Source organism: Heterodontus francisci, chromosome 13 (assembly GCF_036365525.1).
Source record: "Heterodontus francisci isolate sHetFra1 chromosome 13, sHetFra1.hap1, whole genome shotgun sequence".
Taxonomy (NCBI): Eukaryota; Metazoa; Chordata; class Chondrichthyes; order Heterodontiformes; family Heterodontidae; genus Heterodontus; species Heterodontus francisci.
Genome location: NC_090383.1, coordinates 58,137,820 through 58,156,301, shown reverse-complemented (window position 1 = coordinate 58,156,301; position 18,482 = coordinate 58,137,820). Strand labels below are relative to the sequence as shown.

Below are 18,482 nucleotides of genomic sequence, written 5' to 3'. Positions count from 1 at the left end.
TACATTTTTACATTTTACAGCAAATGAAAATTTTCCCAATACAGTTCGAGGGGTTTTCCATGGATCCAGCCCCTCCGTTCAGCTTGGTGGGGGGACCTTACACTGTGGTCTTTCCCCATTGAGCCTTTGCTGCAGCTTCCCCAAGCTTTAGTGCGTCCCTCAGCAAGTAGTCCTGGACCTTGGAATGTGCCAGTCTGCAACATTAGGTCGTGGACAACTCTTTGCGCTGGAAGACCAGCAAGTTTCGGCAAGGGGGAGAGGGCAGAAATCAGAAATTGGCAGCCCATCTCACTGCTTAATGTTGACTACAAGATTCTGTCCAAAGTCACAGCCAGTCGAGTCAAGTCTGCTCTGGAGCTGGTGATCCACCCTGATCAGACCTGCACTGTACCCGGCAGGAAGATCTCTGATAGTCTCGCACTACTCAGGGATACGATTGCCTATGTACGAGACAGGAGGGTGGACACCTGCCTCATCAGCCTGGACCAGGAGAAGGCTTTTGACAACACACCTACATGATGGACGTGCTTTCCAAAATGGGGTTTGGGGAGGGAATCTGCAATTGGATCAAACTGCTCTACACAAACATCAGTAGCGCAGTTTCAATCAATGGGTGGGAATCGGAAAGTTTCCCGATCCAATCTGGAGTCAGACAGGGCTGTCCTGTCTCCCCAGTCTTGGTTGTTTGCTGTATTGAACCCTTTGCTGAGTCTATTAGGAAGGATGCGAGCATAAGAGGGGTGACAATCCCAGACAGCGGAGACACTCAGGTTAAAACCTCCCTGTACACGGATGACGTCGCCGTCTTCTGCTCGGATCCGCTGTCTGTGCGCAGACTGATGAGCATCTGCAACCAGTTCGAACTGGCCTCAGGAGCCAAAGTTAACCACGGCAAGAGCGAGGCCATGTTCTTTGGGAACTGGGCTGACCGATCCTTTGTCCCCTTCACTGTCAGGTCAGACTACCTGAAGGTGCTGGGGATATGGTTCGGAATGGCCTGGGCGTGCACCAAAACCTGGGAGGAGCGAGTAGCCAAGGTACAACACAAGCTGAGCATGTGGGAGCAGCGATCTCTCTCCATTGTGGGTAAGAACCTGGTCATCAGGTGCGAGGCGCTCACGTTGTTGCTGTACGTGGCGCAGGTCTGGCCCATACCCCACTCCTGCGCTGTGGCGGTCACCCGAGCCATTTTCCGCTTCATCTGGGGATCCAAAATGGACCGGGTCCGGACGGACATGATGTACAAACCTCTGGATAAGGGCGGGAAAAATGTACGCAACGTCGCCCTCATCCTGATGACTACCTTCGTGTGCGGCTGCATCAAGCTGCGTGTAGATCTCCAGTATGCAAACTCCAAGTGTCACTACGTGCTGAGGTTCTATCTATCCCCGGTGTTGCGAAGGATGGGCCTGGTCACATTGCCGCGGAACGCTCCATCCAGTTGGACTGTGCCGTACCACCTGTCCTTCGTGGAGCAGTTTCTGCGGAAATACACCTTTGACCACCGATCCATCAGGCAGTGGTCTGCACGGAATGTCCTCAAGGCCCTACGGGAAAAGGAGACGGTGGATCCGTTCAGATGGTTCCCCGAGCAGACCGCCAAATTCATTTGGCAGAATGCCTCATCACCAGAACTTTCAAACAAGCACCAAGATGTAGCTTGGCTGATGGTGAGAAGAGCCCTCCCCGTCAGATCCTTCCTGCACGCCCAAAGTCTCACCCCCACTGCACAATGCCTTCGCGGTGGCTGTGGTGGGGAACAGACGGTTGCCCACCTCCTTCTGGAATGTGTCTTTGCAAAGCAGGTGTGGAAAGAGATGCAGTGGTTTTTGTCGAGGTTTATCCCAAGCAGCTCTGTAACACAGAAGTCTGTGCTCTACGGGCTGTTCCCAGGGACGCATACCAAGAAATCATAAACTTTGCACAAGTTTGGAAAGTCAGGATGTTCACTGTGACTTGAGATGGAAACAGCTTGGGTCAAGCCAATCCCCCTACATCAAACTGGTGGCAACTTTAAATTGAGGGATTGTGGTTGAGTACTTGAGAGGTATTTCCTAGTCTTGCCAGTCCCCCTCCTCAGGCTTCTGAAATGGCACACTTGAGAAACTCGTCAAGTAATTATTGCAACGTTTTACTCTTTTTTTGCAAAGCAGCTATAAATAAGAATTCTTGCTGGCCTGTAATTTAGCACCTTATTTTAGCCACCCATGCATATAAAGACAATTTTCTGAACAGTTGATGGAAATTTCATTTAAATTCTGACTAAAGTAAAGGGATAAAATGCATGTAAATATGCCAATTCTATTCACAATGATAAAGAAGTATGCAAGCGTGCACCATCTTTGACTATTTTAGTCTATGTATTTTAGTCTATGTATATTGTTTTTTAAAATGCTGTCATTTAGTGGTTGAATCAGATATGAAGTATCTTGGGAGCTTAATAGAGTTTTTCTTCACAACACCAACATGAATGTACCTGTGATTCTCTGACAAAGTTATTGAATGATTTTAAAGTACTCTGTTTGATGTGTCTACATATCGTAATAAAATCTAACATCTGCCTGCACTTCCTGTCAACTTTTTCTATTAGAAGTTCCTATCTTCACGTTTATAAGGGGAACTGTCTATATAAACTGCTGTAATTACATTCCTGTCAGTGGAGATGTGGAAAATCATGGTGTAATGACAGCATGACACTTTTACCTGGGCAATTTCTATTTTAAATGTGGATACAGGAATTTGAAATGGAAATATCATAATGACAGAAGGTCTTTTAAAATGGGGACTGAATTTTGTCCGTGTGTCCTGAACCAAGTACCACCACCCTATAGCCCTACATCAACATATTATGTTCTTTAATTAGCGGGTGATCCACTCCACCAGATTACTGCCTATTCAGTGAGGATGAAATTTACATTCCTTCCCCAACCCCAACCATATGCACTGCCACAAGAGATCGATTATTACATGTGTGAGGATTGATCACTCATTCATTCAGCAGTAGAACAAAAGAATGTATTCCTTCATATGACTATTTTAAGTCATCATGTGTGAGTGTCGTGAAGAAAGAGCTGCTTCCTTACCACACCACGTGTAACTGTTATAAATACTGTCATTTATTGCAAAGGTATAATAATTTAGAGGAATCTGCTTTACTCTAAACCGTGTGCCTATTTGAAAACAGTGTAGTCACCAGAGCAGTACAATAAATAATGTGGAAAAGAGACAGGAATAGCAACAGTTACTAAATTTGAAGGACATGAAGTTTATGCACCAAGGGTTTTGGTGCATGAAGCTTTTGGTAGTAATTGTGCAGTAAGCATATATCAGGAAGCTGGTGTCTGAAACTGTGGTGTCTAAAAGGGAACAGAATACAGGAAATGGGCCCCAGGTCTGAAACTTGTTCTACTGTCTGTAGCACAACTAAATGTGAACTGCACTACTAAAGGGCTAAAGGGATCAAGGGATACGGGAGAAAGGGGGAACAGGGTACTGAGTTTGGATGATCAGCCATGATTGTATTGAATGGCGGTGCAGGCTCGAAGGGCCGAATGGCCTACTCTTGCTCCTATTTTTTCTATGCTATGTTTCTAAAGGAAAGCTGTTTCATTTTAACATTGGTTATGTTGTCAGGATATACGCTGTAATTCTTTGTCAATGTATCTATATTCATTTAATTAAAATGTAGATTGCAGACGATTTGAAAAGGCTTAAAGCATATATTACTTAAAAATAGTACAAGAGGAAATGTAGTTTCCATCTGTCTTCCTTTCAAAGTGACACCGATTGTAAATGAAAACGAATTTATTCAAAGTTTGAGTTTATAAAAGTTTTAAAAAGTGATATACAACAAAATTTAAATATTTTCCATCTGATATACAGCTTTGCAGGAGAGTTGACGAGCAACATTTCACTTCTCAGTAGGTCCTAAAAGCCCCTTGGATTTAAAATTTTGCAAGTAGTCGGTTGGTAGAGCAGAACTTGAGCATTGCTGAAAACAGAGACATTTTGTCGAAGCTTTTGGTCATGCACTCATCAGGATATTTCGCAAAAATACCAATGTAAGGGAAAGCAACAAATTTATATTGTATGAGAAGAGAGTGCTGATTGGTTGGCAAGTGAACTCTGGTCGAGGCGTTGCCCTGAGGAGTGAACCAGAAAATGGCTGGCACTTATTTTGTTCAGCTGAAACAGGCGCAATGTGTACAGATTTCTCAACTAGTATGTCAAGGAAAGGGAGCTCATTTGACTGATTCATTTCAAAGGTGAATTTGAGCGTAGGATGGAGCCCGTTAAGACGTCTAAGAAAATCTGCTAGGGGGTTCTTTAGCACAGTCTACTGCAAGCCTACCTTCACTGGTCAATACACATTGGGATTCTTACAGTTCCACACGCTATAAGATTGGCCTTATTGACAACCTCGTAAATAGGGCCCGTGCCATTTGCTCACCATGCAAGCTTGATGCTGAAATAGAGCAAATCAAAGACATCCTGTGCGACATTGGCAATCCTGATCAGATCATTTCTGACTGTATATCGTGCAAACTTATGAACGGGCCTAAGGCCATCCTTTTCGGCCCTGAAAAGTGCCAGTCTACCTCAGATTACCCTGGAAGGTTATCCCAAAGATTTGAGCAACAGGTAAAGCTAGCTATTTCATGCTGCTACAATGCAGTAGCAACACGTGTGGTGTTCGCCACTAACAAAATGCTGCCGTCAAGCCAAAAAGATGTTCTGCCTATCACACAAATGAGTAATGTGATATGTGAATTTCAATGCCAGTGTGATACTAGGTATATAGGCCGTACGTCACAAAGATTGGCGGACCGTATCAAACAGTATGTCCCTTCCGTTGTTCACAACGGGTAAGGTACAGACCGTACCCAACCAGCCCATGCTTGCAAAACTCAAAACACAGTGTCCAGCATTAGATGTGATTTCGCTGTTGGACAACATTTGCTAAATAATCCTCAGTGTGCTAAGAATTACACTGACAACCAATTTAAGATTGTCAGATGGACTCGCAATGTGGTGCATTTGCGCATACTGAAAGCTACATATATTAATACACAGGGCCCTGTTCTTTGCAGACGGAAAGAACATGTACACAGATTGAGCCTGTTACAGCTAAACAAAATCAGTGACTGCCATTTGCTGGTTCGTTCCTCAGGGCAATCCCTTGATCAATCAGAGTTAAGCTGCCTGGTTTAAATTTCAAACAAACAAATTAACTGTCAGTCACCGTAAACTGGTGCATTCTCCATGGCAATGCCTGTACCAAAGAGAGTGCACTTGCCAACTAATCAGCACTCTCTCTTCTCATTCAGTATAAATTTGTTGCTTTCCGTTACATTGGTATACTTGCGAATTTTCCTGATGAGTGCAAGACGAAAAGCTTTGACAAAATGTCTGTTTTCAGCAATACTCAATTTTGCAAGTTTTGTCATTAATGTTATTTTAATTTGCCCTTTAATAATTTTGCATTCTTATACTGGTACAGTAAAATGTAAATGAGAGTAACTGTATAAAAGTACATATTTCCAGAAAACAAGCTGCTTTAAATACAAAGACAATCATATAAAATATACCACCCCATCTCTTGCCCATCCCAGATGAGGTATTACTGAATATATTATCTTGGGCTACAACCCACCCCAAACCTTTTTTAGGAACATCATGTTGATTCTAGATGAGACCAATATCTATCTTCTCTCCTTTCTACTTGAGGTAAAAGTCTGAAAATGGAAACTAGCATCTTGATACTTGCTGTATGTTTTGCATACTTTTCCCTGGCTTTTTTGCTGTACAGTCACGTAGCAAACTCAGGACATTCCATTTGAAGATTAGTATTATCCAACAGCTGGAAAAAGATACCCTAATTACTCCTCACTATACAAAGTCTGCACCTCCTTTGTTTGGAATACCTAGGCCCAAAATCATGGCCCTGGCTTTTTTTATTTCATGGGATGTCGCTGGCAAGGCCAGCATTTGTTGCCCATCCCTAATTCCCCTTTAGAAGGTGGTGGTGAGCCGCCGCCGCCTTGAACCTCTGCAGTCCATCTGGTGTAGGTACACTGACAGTGCTGTTTGGAAGGGAGTTACAGGTTTTTGACCCGGCGACAGTGAAGGAACGGCAATTTAGTTCCAAATCAGGATGGTTTGTGGCTTGGACGGGAACTTGCAGATGGTGGTGTTCCCATGCATCTGCTGCCCTTATCCTTTGAGGTGGTAGAGGTCACGGGTTTGGAAGGTGCTATTGAAGGAGACTTGGTGAGTTGCTGCAGTGCATCTTGTAGACAGTACCTACTGCTGCCACTGTGTGCTGGTGGTGCAGGGAGTGAATGTTTAAGCAGGTGATACAGTGCCGATCAAGCGGGCTGCTTTGTCCCGGATGGTGTCGAGCTTCTTGAGTGTTGCTGGAGCAGCACTCATCCAGGCAAGTGGACAGTATTCTATCACATTCCTGGCTGTGCCTTGTTATTGTTGGATAGGCTTTGGGGAGTCAGGAGGTGAGTTACTTGCCACAGAATTCCCAGCCTCTGACCTGCTCTTGTAGCCGCAGTATTTATATAGCTGGTTCAGTTAAGTTTCTGGTCAATGGTAACCCCCCAGGATGTTGATAGTGTGGGATTCAGTGATGGTAATACCATTGAATATCAAGGGGAGATGGTTAGATTCTCTCTTGTTGGAGATGTTCATTGCCTGGCACTTGCAGGACACAAATGCTACTTGTCACTTATCAGCCCAAGCCTGAATATTGTCCATTTTTGTTGCATGTGGACATGGACTGCTTCAGTATCTGAGGAGTCATGAATGGTGTTGAACATTCTGCAATCATCAGCGAACATCCCCACTTCTGTGCTTATGATGGAGGGAAGGTCATTGATGAAGCAGCTGAAGATGGTTGGGCCTAGAACGCTACCCTGACCATCTCCTGCAGTGATGTCCTGGAGCTGAGATTCATAGCCTCCAACAACCACAACTATAACCATCTTCATTTCTGCTACGTATGACTCCAACAAGTGGAGAGTTTTCCCCTTGATTTCCATTGACTTTAATTTTGCTAGGCCTCCTTGATGCCACACTCAGTCAAATGCTGCCTTGATCTGAAGGTCAGTCACTCCCCTCACCTCTTGAATTCAGATCTTTTGTCCATGTTTGGATCAAAGCTGTAATAAGGTCTGGAGCCAAGTGGCTCTAGCAGAATTCAAACTGAGCATTGGTGAGCAGGTTATTGCTGTGTAAGTGTCACTTAATAGCACTGTTGATGACACCGTCCATCAGTTTGCTGAAGATGGAGAGTAGACTGATGGGCAGTAATTGGCCAAAGTGGATTTATCCTGCTTTTTGTGGACAGGGACATGCCTGGGCCATTTTCTGCCTTGTCGGGTAGATGCCAGTGTTGTAGTTGTACTGGACCAGCTTGGCTAGGGGCGGGGCTATTCCTGAATCTGTTTTCCAAAATGAGCGTATTATTGAGTCCTAGCAGCTGACTTTGAGATTTTCTTTGCCCTTATTCCATCCTGCAGAGATGACTAATATTGGGATAAATCCATTGCATTTGTGCTGGTGGCATCTTTTTGAAACCTTGAACACATTATGTTTGTGGGTATACACAAAAATACAGAAAAAGCAATAGTGTGTCCCTGTATGATGTTTCCTTTTTTTCTGATGTTCTGTACAAGAAAATATTTGATAAATGACCTGAAAATGTTCTTAACCATCGACAGGCCCAGCTCTTGAAACACACTTTTACATATGCTGGAGCACAATGACCCTGGACACCCATTTTCAATGAGTGGAAATGTGAATTGTATTATGTGGGTGGGAACACTGGAAAGTTGCATTCAAATGAAGCTCACACCAATTTCAAGCAGGAGCTTCCTTCAGCTGTGTAATGTAATTTGTGTGAAGACAATTAGTTAGATTTTCCAATCAGTAACACAGTTTTCAAATGTAATGTGGTTATTACTGATGCGTAAAGTATAGTGCCTCAGGGATCGGTGTTGGGACCGCAATTATTTACAATTTATATAGATGATTTGGAGTTGGGGACCATGTGTAGGGTGTCAAAGTTTGCAGATGACACTAAGATGAGTGGCAGAGCAAAGTGTGCAGATGACTGTGAAACTTTGCAGAGGAACATAGATACATTGAGTGAGTGGGCAAAGGTCTGGCAGATGGAATACAATGTTAATAAATGTGAAGTCATTCATTTCGGTAGGAATAACAGTAAAAAGGATTATTACTTGAATGGTAAAAAGTTGCAGCATGCTGCTATGCAGAGGGACCTGGGTGTCCTTGTGCATGAATCACAGAAGGTTGGTCTGCAGGTACAGCAAGTAATTGGGAAGGCAAATGGAATTTTTTCCTTCATTGCTAAAGGGATTGAGTTTAAAAGCAGAGAGGTTATGCTGCAGCTGTATAAGGTACTGGTGAGGCCGCACCTGGAGTACTGTGTGCAGTTTTGGTCTCTTTACTTGAGAAAGGATGTACTGGCACTGGAGAGGGTGCAGAGGAGGTTCACTAGGTTGATTCTGGAGTTGAGAGGGTTGGCTTATGAGGAGAGACTGAGTAGATTGGGATTATATTCATTGGAATTCAGAAGAATGAGGGGGGATCTTATAGAAACATATAAAATTATGAAGGGAATAGATAAGATACAGTAGAGAGGATGTTTCCACTGGCAGGTGAAGCTAGGACAAGAGGGCATAGCCTCAAGATTAGAGGGAGCAGATTTAGGACTGAATTAAGAAGGAACTTCTTCACCCAGAGGGTTGTTAATCTATGGAATTCCTTGCCCAGTGAAGTAGTTGACGCTTCTTCAGTAAACGTTTTTAAAGCTAAGGTAGATATCTTTTTGAACAATAAAGGAATTAAGGGATAAGGTGAGAGCGCGGGTCAGTGGATCTGAGTCCACGAAAAGATCATCCCCATAGACAGTGATGTGCTGGTTTCTGACCAGATCTAAGTGATAATACATCACTTGCCCTTTCTCTAAGCACTGCTTGATTAATACACAAAGGGGTTAAATAATGTTTGTCATCTTATTGAATGGCGGAGCAGGCTCGAGGGGCCGGATGGCCTACTCCTGCTCCTAGCTCTTATGAGAACAGCTATTGTTAATAGTGTGAGGTTGTAATACTGACCAATTAGGATGCTTCATGCTAATTAATGTTTAAAATTCCAGATTAAACTTCAGCAAATTTAATAGCAGTTTAAGTAAAGAAGCATGGTCCACATTTTACTTTTAAAGGGGATTGGTACAGATGTTATGAGAAAGTTTTCCAGAAGTAGCTTAGGACTGGTACTATATTGGTTCTTGTGCTACACTTCTGGGCAAAACAATTATTAATATCGTCTATGCAGGATTTTTTGGATTTTTAATTTTAAAAATCAATTTCATGAGACTTTCTGAATGTCTGACACAATTCCATCAGTACGTCACTCAACACCTTATTCAGTGCTCATCTCTGAATGCAGCATGGTACAGCTCCATTCTACTACGGTGGGACATGGGTTTGTCCCCACTGTTTCCCATGCAGCTTTTCAGATCTTGTCATTAGGGGTGATGCTGAATGAAGGGTAGGTGCTTTCCCCATAGCAAGTTCGAGGAAGTCAAGATGATTTACTTTGGCTTCTTTCTTTACCTCCTAGCACCCTGGCTATAGAAGTTTAATTTTGAAACAGTCATTGTGGGAGGGATCTTGGACAAGATGAACTTCCAATTTGTGCCCAAGTTGTTGTCTGGTGCATTTCTGAAGTCAATCAAAACATAACCATGACTGATCCACCATTGATGTGATAAGTCACTGCCTACAATTTAGTGAGTTTTTAAAAAATTCTTTCATAAGATGTGGGCATCACTGGCAAGACCAGCATTTGTTGCCCATCCCTAATTGCCCTTAAAGGTTGTAGTGAGCTGCCGAGAAACACATGGGGTAGGGCTAAAATGAAAAAAATAAATGCTGAAAGCCTGTTTTAAGGCCAGTAACTCTTTAGCCTTTGTTGTGTATTCTCAAGTGCATAACTGAACTGAGTTGGGGCTTTTCATTTAGCATCGTATGCCACACAGAATTATTTTTTGTGAGTTCCAATTCATTTACTTTCTGATGAAATTGCTTCTTAAAATTGGTCTTTCCTTCAGGAAAATATACTCAGCTGCAAAAAAGTAAGACAGATGATTTGTTGCACTAAATCCTGTGAATTTACTGAGTTTTGCCTTCAGTGTGACTTGCTGCCCAGGTTTTGAGTAAAAAGAAAATCCCCATAGACAGTGATGTGCTGGTTTCTGACCAGATCTAAGTGATAATACATCACTTGCCCTTTCTCTAAGCACTGCTTGATTAATACACAAAGGGGTTAAATAATGTTTGTCATAAGCACATGAACCCTGTATTATTGCATGTTAGAGCAATTTGAACTTCCAAAGGAAAATTCTGTATTCAGATAATAGTTGTTCAGAAAATGTGCTGCTGTAAATATATTCTTGCATTTAAGTTCCTAAATTGCTGCATTGCCCTAGCTGAGATTTTAATAAGGTAAAATGTTAAATTCTACTGCTTACTTTCTTGCCAATCTTGTAAAAAGTACTATATAATGGAGATGTGGTTAAATGATTATCGTTTTAGCTAGTCAGTGCAAAATTGTGAGAACACGATCCTTCATTTGTAGTTACAGTGGCAGCACAGTGGTGCAGTGGTTAGCACCGCAGCCTCACAGCTCCAGCGACCCGGGTTCAATTCTGGATACTGCCTGTGCGGAGTTTGCAAGTTCTCCCTGTGACCGCGTGGGTTTTCGTCGGGTGCTCCGGTTTCCTCCCACAGCCAAAGACTTGCAGGTGATAGGTAAATTGGCCATTGTAAAAATTGCCCCTCGTGTAGGTAGGTGGTAGGGAATATGGGATTACTGTAGGGTTAGTATAAATGGGTAGTTGTTGGTCGGCACAGACTCGGTGGGCCGAAGGGCCTGTTTCAGTGCTGTATCTCTAAATAAATAAATACCAGTTTGTTTAATAGGCTTGATATAAAAAATACATGAAATTCAAAGACTGAACTTTAATGTTACAACGGTTGTACTGGTCCCTTTTATTTGCATTAATATCACACAAGTTTATCATTAATTTGTGCTCTATCATAGGCGATGCAAATATTAAAAGCTGTAAATGTCAACATAGTTCACTAGGTTGTATGAGGAGCTCTGGTAACACTCAGAGTTTATGAAGATTTTCTTTTCAAACCTGAATTTGAAATTTTCCACAGCTGACCTTTTTTGGATTAAAAAAAAACTGTTGACATTAGCAGAAGGTGTTCCTCCTGTTGCGTAGATTGGTTTGAAATAAACTACTAAAAAATACATTGAGTGGGGAGCAACATTGCCTACTCACAACTGGAGGTGGAATGACTCGGCTGTGACAACAACTTTTACGTTTAGCTGCCGCATTATTCAAAAGGAAGTGTAACCTCATTTATGGTTTGACCTTCTCAGGCTCTGCTATTGTCCCTGCATAGTTAAAAATTAGATGGCTTTGGGTGCTAGTAGATGTTAGTGAGTCTTGTGGAGGTGGTGATCATTATTAAGTTGTGTAGGTTAGAGTTGATGGGTATTATTTCATCACTGTGATTAGATCTTTTATAAAAATTGCATTTTGACATTTTCAAGGCAAAACCAAACCTAAAGTATTTAGTTATATCATAATGTATTAATGGTGGAATTTTCCAGTTGAAAGTCACAAAGTGAGAAAGTATTCCTTTTGTTCTTGGTGCTTTTTAACTGCTTGATACTTTGCAAATGGATTGCTGGTCACTCAATAGCCTGTCATTTGAACAGATGGGTATCTCTTGTTTCACTCGTAAGACTAAACTGTTATTTTTATGTGGTCAGAAGAACCACATAAATACAGTTGAGATTCTGTATTCACCATATAAGAAATTGTAGTTGTATAGCAATGTCATACTATGCCATAGCACTGTGTATTACAACACCCACAGATGTAAAGCCATGACATATTACTTCATGGCACAGTGTGTTAGAATATCAATGTACCAACACTGCACCCTTTAATTCTATCATTTCATATTCTGTCATATCTTAATGCTATTTTTTATTTCAGTTCCACAGGAGCAGCTGCTTCAGATTGAAGATTATGACCTGAATGTGGTGAGGTTGTGTTTCCAGGTATTTCTTCCCGATGAACATGGCAGCTTCTCGAGAGCTCTTCCACCTGTTGTCTCAAACCCTATCTATGATAACAGTGAGTCTCAAATTATTGCCTGATCACTTTGTCCTGCACATTGACTGTACAATAAACATATGATTTCATTTAGCTTTCTTCTACAGGAACAGGAGTAGACGATTTAGTTCCTCAAACCTGTTCTGCCATTCAATGTGATCTTGGTTGATCTGCAACCTAACTCCTTTGCTCCATATCACTTAATACCCTTGGTTAACAAAAATCTGTCAATCTCAGATTTGAAATTAACGATTGATCTCATATCAATTGCCAATTGCAGAAGAGAGCTCCAAACTTCTACCGCCCTTTGTGTGTAGAAATGTTTCCTGAATTTCACTCCTGAAAGGTCTGGCTCTAATTTTTAGACACTGCCCCCTAGTCCTAGATTTCCCAACCAGTGGCAATAGTTTCCCTGTATTCACACTATCTGTTTCCCTTAATATCTTGAACACTTTGATCAAATCATCCCTAATCTTCTAAATTGTAGGGAGTACAATCCTGGTTTGTGTAAGCTCTGCATGTAATTTAAGCTTTGGGGTTCCGGTTTCATTCTGGTAAACCAACGCTACACTCCTTCCAAGGCCAATATATCCTTCTTAAGGTGTGGTACCGGGAACTGCTCATGGTACTCCAGGTGCTGTCTAACCAGGGTTTTGTATATCTGTAGCCTGACTTCTACCCCCTTGTATTCCAGTCCTCTAGATATAAATTCCAGCATTCTATTAGCCTTTTTGATCTTTTCCTGTACCTGGTTATGATCGTTTTAATGATCTATATATCTGGACTCCCAAATCTCGTTGGACCTCTACTGCTTCTAGCTTTTTACTGTTTAGAAAGTACCCTGCTCTATCCTTTTTAGGTCCAAAGTGGATGACTTCCCATTTTCCGCAGTTTTGCTCATTCAGTTGTAATTTTATGCTTCCATCTACACTGCTAACAATGCTGTAACCGCAGAAACATTAGTTCGATTTTGTTAGAAACTTTATATTTGTCATATAGACACAGGAGCCGATGCAATGATACAGACTTGGAATCTGTTTAGGAGTAATATCTTCAGTTTTTTAGATGTTGTAACTTTCTCCCATTTTTGTGTTTATTGCTATAGCAAAATTGGCTGGCTGTCATAGCACTGTCAACTGAGTCCCATGGCTATTGGTTCAAAGCCCTGATCCAGAGACTTGAGCACATAATTCACATTGACTCCAGTGCAATACTGAGGGAGTGCGGCATTTCTGGAGATTCCATCCTTTAGTGAGACATTAAATTGAAGCCCTGTCTGCTCTGTTAGATGGATGTAAAAGATCTCATGGCACTATATTAGAAGAGCAGAGTTTTCCCAGTACCCAGGTCAATATTTATCCCTCAGCCAACATCACTAACACAGATGATCTGGTCATTTATCTCATTGCTGTTTGTGGTAGCTTGCAAATTGGCTGCCATGTTTCCTACTTTATAATAATGGCTACATTTCAAAAGTAATTCATTGACTGTAAAAGTGCTTTGAGATGTACTGAGGTCATGAAAGGCGTTCTATAAATACATGCCTTTATTTCTATACAGGTAACAATATTTTAAACAATATTCTCAAAGCTTACTAATGTAATGACCCATTCCATATTACTATATCTTCAACATCTTTTATTTCCATAGATCTTCTCTCCTTCTCTATTTATGGCCTCAACCTTTCCTTCTGCTCCATTCCCAAGGCTTCAATTGATCTCTCATGTACTCTTGCACCTTAATGTTGAGTTAATCTCAACAGCGTCTGCTGATTTTTTTTTTCTCTACTCAATGACTTTTGACACTCTCAGAACATGTGGCACTTGACTCCTCATGTGGATCTTCTGTGGCATTTTGTTCACGATTCGTGTCTCAATTTAGTGAAAAAAAATCCTTTGTATTTTTGTTCTCCACCTATCATTTTATGGTAGTAATCTGGTCCAAACCCTTGGGCATACTTTGCTCAGCGACTGTGGCGGCTCACTCTGTTCCGTGCTTGATGGCTGCACCAACATTTCTTACATCAAATTATCATCTGTCTCTCTTCATCTGCAACATTGATTCAAATCAGAGCTAAACCAAATATTGAAATTCAGTTTAATTGCATTGCTCTTTTTTTTTAAATTGAGAACTTACCTCCTCCTACTCCAACCAACAACTACTAGCCTTGTACATCTAAGCCTCTTAATGAAATCCACCCCCCAAAGTCTTTCCAACTGCTGACCACTCTCCCCAGTCTACCTCAAGTAATGCTCCAGGCATTATAGACCAGTGTATTCTTCAATTCAACGCGTAGAGTGTCATAGGAGAGACATTAGTATACAGAAATTATGCCAGTCTCAGCCTGTCGCAAGCAACATCTATTGCAATGTGGACATATTATTTAGCAAACAGCTAGGAGGTCACTGTTAACTAACTTCATGGTGGTAAGAGAGGTTGTTATTTTAATCTACCATATATCAAAGTATATTAAATTAACATGGCATGGAGTCGACTAGAAATTAATGCTTATTTAATTTTCTATTTTTGCTTTTTATGAACAGGCCATCGACCTCTCGTTCTACAATCTCAACAATAGTGACATAGTGAATAGCTGTGCTTTTTTAGTTACTCGCTGCTACTCTGTTGTTGGGATAGTAGAATGAGAGGTCAGTGGGGTCACTATAAAACACTTCTGCTTTAGTCAATTTGAGCACTGTAGGTGCTGGATAGCAGGAGACTTGAACATAATCTGAGAAATGAGAGGAGGGGGATTAGGTGATCAACTTGTTAGAAGAAACATTTGGCACATGGAATTTTGAATCTAACTCAGACAATGAATAATCAGTATTTTTACATGCAATCCATTTTCTGCCTCAACCTAGTGAATAGGACTGCAACTGAAACCTGTCCCCCAGTAAAATGGGTAAAATGCTGTTATTTCTCTCAGAAGCCAAAAGGCTAGAAAATAGAGGATGGGAATTGGGGTACTGTATTAAAACTGAAGGGGGCACTGCTCACTGATAAGTGGGGGATATAGAATGGGAAAGGACTTCATGGTTTCTGACTGGTGAGCTTTCCATAAACCAGGATAAAATTAATTGAGTTGTGGGTATATTGAATGTGACAAATTCAGGTAGTCTTTTCATCTGCAGAAACTCTTTAAATTCCACAATCTAAAAGTGTAATTCACCATAGGAGGGAGCAGGGATCCCTTAAGTATCTAGTTTGTGACCACACAATCCCCGGACAGCTCATTGAGCTTACAGTGCAAATCACTGAGCCAGACAGACCAGAAAGGTCACAAGTTTAATATGCCATTCTTTGGTGCGTTAGCTTATTTTAGCCAGGTGGCCCTGCAGGTGCTATAAGTGGCCTTGCTTACAGAATGGAAAACAACCAGGTTTTCTATTATCTAATGGCACACTCTCAGCCTGGTTGCCTGGTGCAAAAGCATTTACACCAAATAAGTACAGGATTGAAATTGGATGTTATGCTCCCTGCACTGATTGTCAAAGCCATGTATGAATAATGGTTACTAAGCAATTTAACAGAGAGCTCCGGTGAAATCCCATTCCAGTAAGGAGTGGATGCCATCAAGAGTAGAGGTAACAAGATTAGCAGAAAATTAGTACTATCCAGTGAGAGACTTGCCTTTTACTTAAAGGAAAAAACAGTATAGATATATTAAGATGACAGCTGTTAATTCTGTAAACTAATGTATGTACATTATTATAGCAGAAGTTTCTAAGCATTTTTGATTTGCAGGAGCACCAAACACAGCAGCGTTGAAGATCTGTCGTGTCAACAAGAACACAGGAACTGTTAAGGGAGGAGATGAAATTTTTCTACTTTGTGACAAGGTTCAAAAAGGTAATTCATGGTCTTCAGATTTTAAGTTGTTGTATTTCTATAGTTTGTTATAAAACACAAGAAATCTGTGTTGCTTTGACTAAATTCAATCACTTAAAGGGATCGGTAAGAAATTTTAAAATTCCCCCTCCCACTAATTGGCTTGAGTTTGTATTTGTTTTTTTGCCTCTCCCAGGCTTTAGGGCACATCTATATCTTGATGCATTAGACATCATGACTGTATGGAGTTGGCTAGATGGAGTAGCTTATTTTTTACTGTCTATTGCATCTGTTCATAGAAGAATAGAAATGGTGTTAATTTTTGTTGATTCAAAATATTCAGTGTCACTCAAGTTGAAGGACATGCAGCACTACTGGGATCCAAAGTGAATTTCAAGGATTTTCTTGAATATTTGAAAATCCTGTTAGCCAGGCACAAAATGTAGATGCTAGTATATTATCTATATTACCTCAGTGCTGTAATTTAGTTGCCTAAGAGCATTAATGTACACCATTTTCCCTCTAACATCTCACCCATACTGTATTTCTGCCACCAGGATACTTGGGAAGCAGGTACTATATCCAGAAGATTCCTTTCAGTAAAATTGGGATTGAGGATATCAGTATAAAAGCAAAATACTGCAGATGCTGGAAGTCTGAAACAAAAACAAAAAGTCCTGGAAATACTCAGCAGGTCTGGCAGCATCTGTGGAGAGAGAAGCAAAGTTAACGTTTCAGGTTTGTAACCTTTCATCAGAAAGGATTCTGATGAAAGGTCACAGACCCGAAACATTAACTTTGCTTCTCTCTCCACAGGTGCTGCCAGACCTGCTGAGTATTTCCAGGACTTTTTGTTCTTGTTGAGGATATTGGTGTTTTTGAAAGATTTAAGTGACAAGCAATGAAAATGATTCTGGGTATCATATGATTTAAGTTAACTGGAAAGATTTTGGAAAGAAGGTTTCTAAGCAACCTGATTGAAGTTTTCAGCATTATGATGGCAATTGATAAGATTGATCATACGTTGTACACTATGATGAACAGTTTGAATACCAAGGGGTTCAGGTTCATTATTTTCAAAACGTTTGGGGTATGAAGGGATGTCAGGTGAAACTTTTCACTTGGGGTACTAAAGTTTTGGAACTAGTTAACTTAGGAAGGTCATTGAAAAAGATAGCATACATGAGTTTGAGATAATAGCCTCAATTTTGCCATTGTAATGATGGTGAAACTGTCAGTGTTCGTCGTCGTTACTCTATGAAACTGACAGCAGCTTCTAGCACCTGCAGGTGCACAGTTAAATGTGGAAATCTGGAAGTTGCTGTCGGGGATACCCTGCTCCTCCAAAGCATGCGCTGTTGCAGTCTTTGCAGAATCAGTGATTTGATGTGAACTTCAACTTTTTATGCACTATTTTTGTTGTAAAAACCATTGAAAATATTATACCTTGTTGAATGAGGTGTAATTAAGTTTTTAACGGCAGTAAATCATAATTACTGCTGAATAACCTCTCTGGTCTTGAAAACTAATTTTAGAAATCTGGACGGTCATTCCCTCCATTCTATGATTAGATATTTAACATTTTTTTTTTCAAGTTTGATGTTTCAGCTTCTACCATAATCCCATGTGTATGTCCCAATCTTTATTTTGTTCTCTGTAAAATGATTAAAAAGTGAATGATAATCAGTGCTTTTTACTTCCTGATTGTTGTCTGTGAGAATTCATCAGTCTGATTCGGTGCTTAGCCTGCTGATGACTTCAGTGTTCCTGGACACCAGAGTTAAAATGATATTTTGATGAGGGAAATAGGTGCCACAGAGCTTGTTAGATCTTTGTGGGCAGTTTTCTTCCAGGTCAGCAGCAAAGTGATTGCAAAGTCCAGACCATTTTATACGCATGTCTGGAAAGTCAGAAGTTGTTAAGGGATATGGTGAGAAAATTAGTTGGTAGGATAGATCAGGGGAAAAAGATGGATATTTTAAGCATAATGGACTTTTCCTGTTCTTAAAAATTCTTATGTTGTTCAGAATTTTGCTCACAGCCCCTTATGTCACTGCATCATCTTGGATGGGGTATTTTATAGAAAACATTTACTTTCAGCCATGAGTTTTTCAGCATAAAGTGCAGGAAGAGGACTGGACATAGGTATATGACTTTTACATTTAGATTTACATGGCTTGTTTGATTGAATGAATGACCCTTAAAGAGGTAATTTACTCTTAATTTATTTTGACTACATCAACAACTACTTGTATTTATATAGTGCCTTTAATGTAGTAAAATGTCCTCCACGGGAACGTTATCAAACCAAATTTGGCACGAAACCACATGAAATAGGGCCGATGACCAAAAGTTTGATCAAAGAGGTAGGTTTAAGGAACATCTTATAAAAGGATAGAGAGGGTTAGGGTTTAGGGAG

The 18,482-nt window shown here is 40.9% G+C and overlaps 1 protein-coding gene across 1 annotated transcript in view; it reads left to right on the top strand.

Annotated features, from left to right (window-relative positions):
• The window catches only part of rel (v-rel avian reticuloendotheliosis viral oncogene homolog), a 60,385-nt gene that overhangs the window by 26,153 nt on the left and 15,750 nt on the right, over positions 1–18,482 (top strand). Inside the window, exons 6-7 of the mRNA XM_068044876.1 lie at positions 12,113–12,253; positions 15,980–16,084. Coding sequence (XP_067900977.1) covers positions 12,113–12,253; positions 15,980–16,084 — 246 coding nt within the window. The remainder of the gene's footprint in view (positions 1–12,112; positions 12,254–15,979; positions 16,085–18,482) is intronic.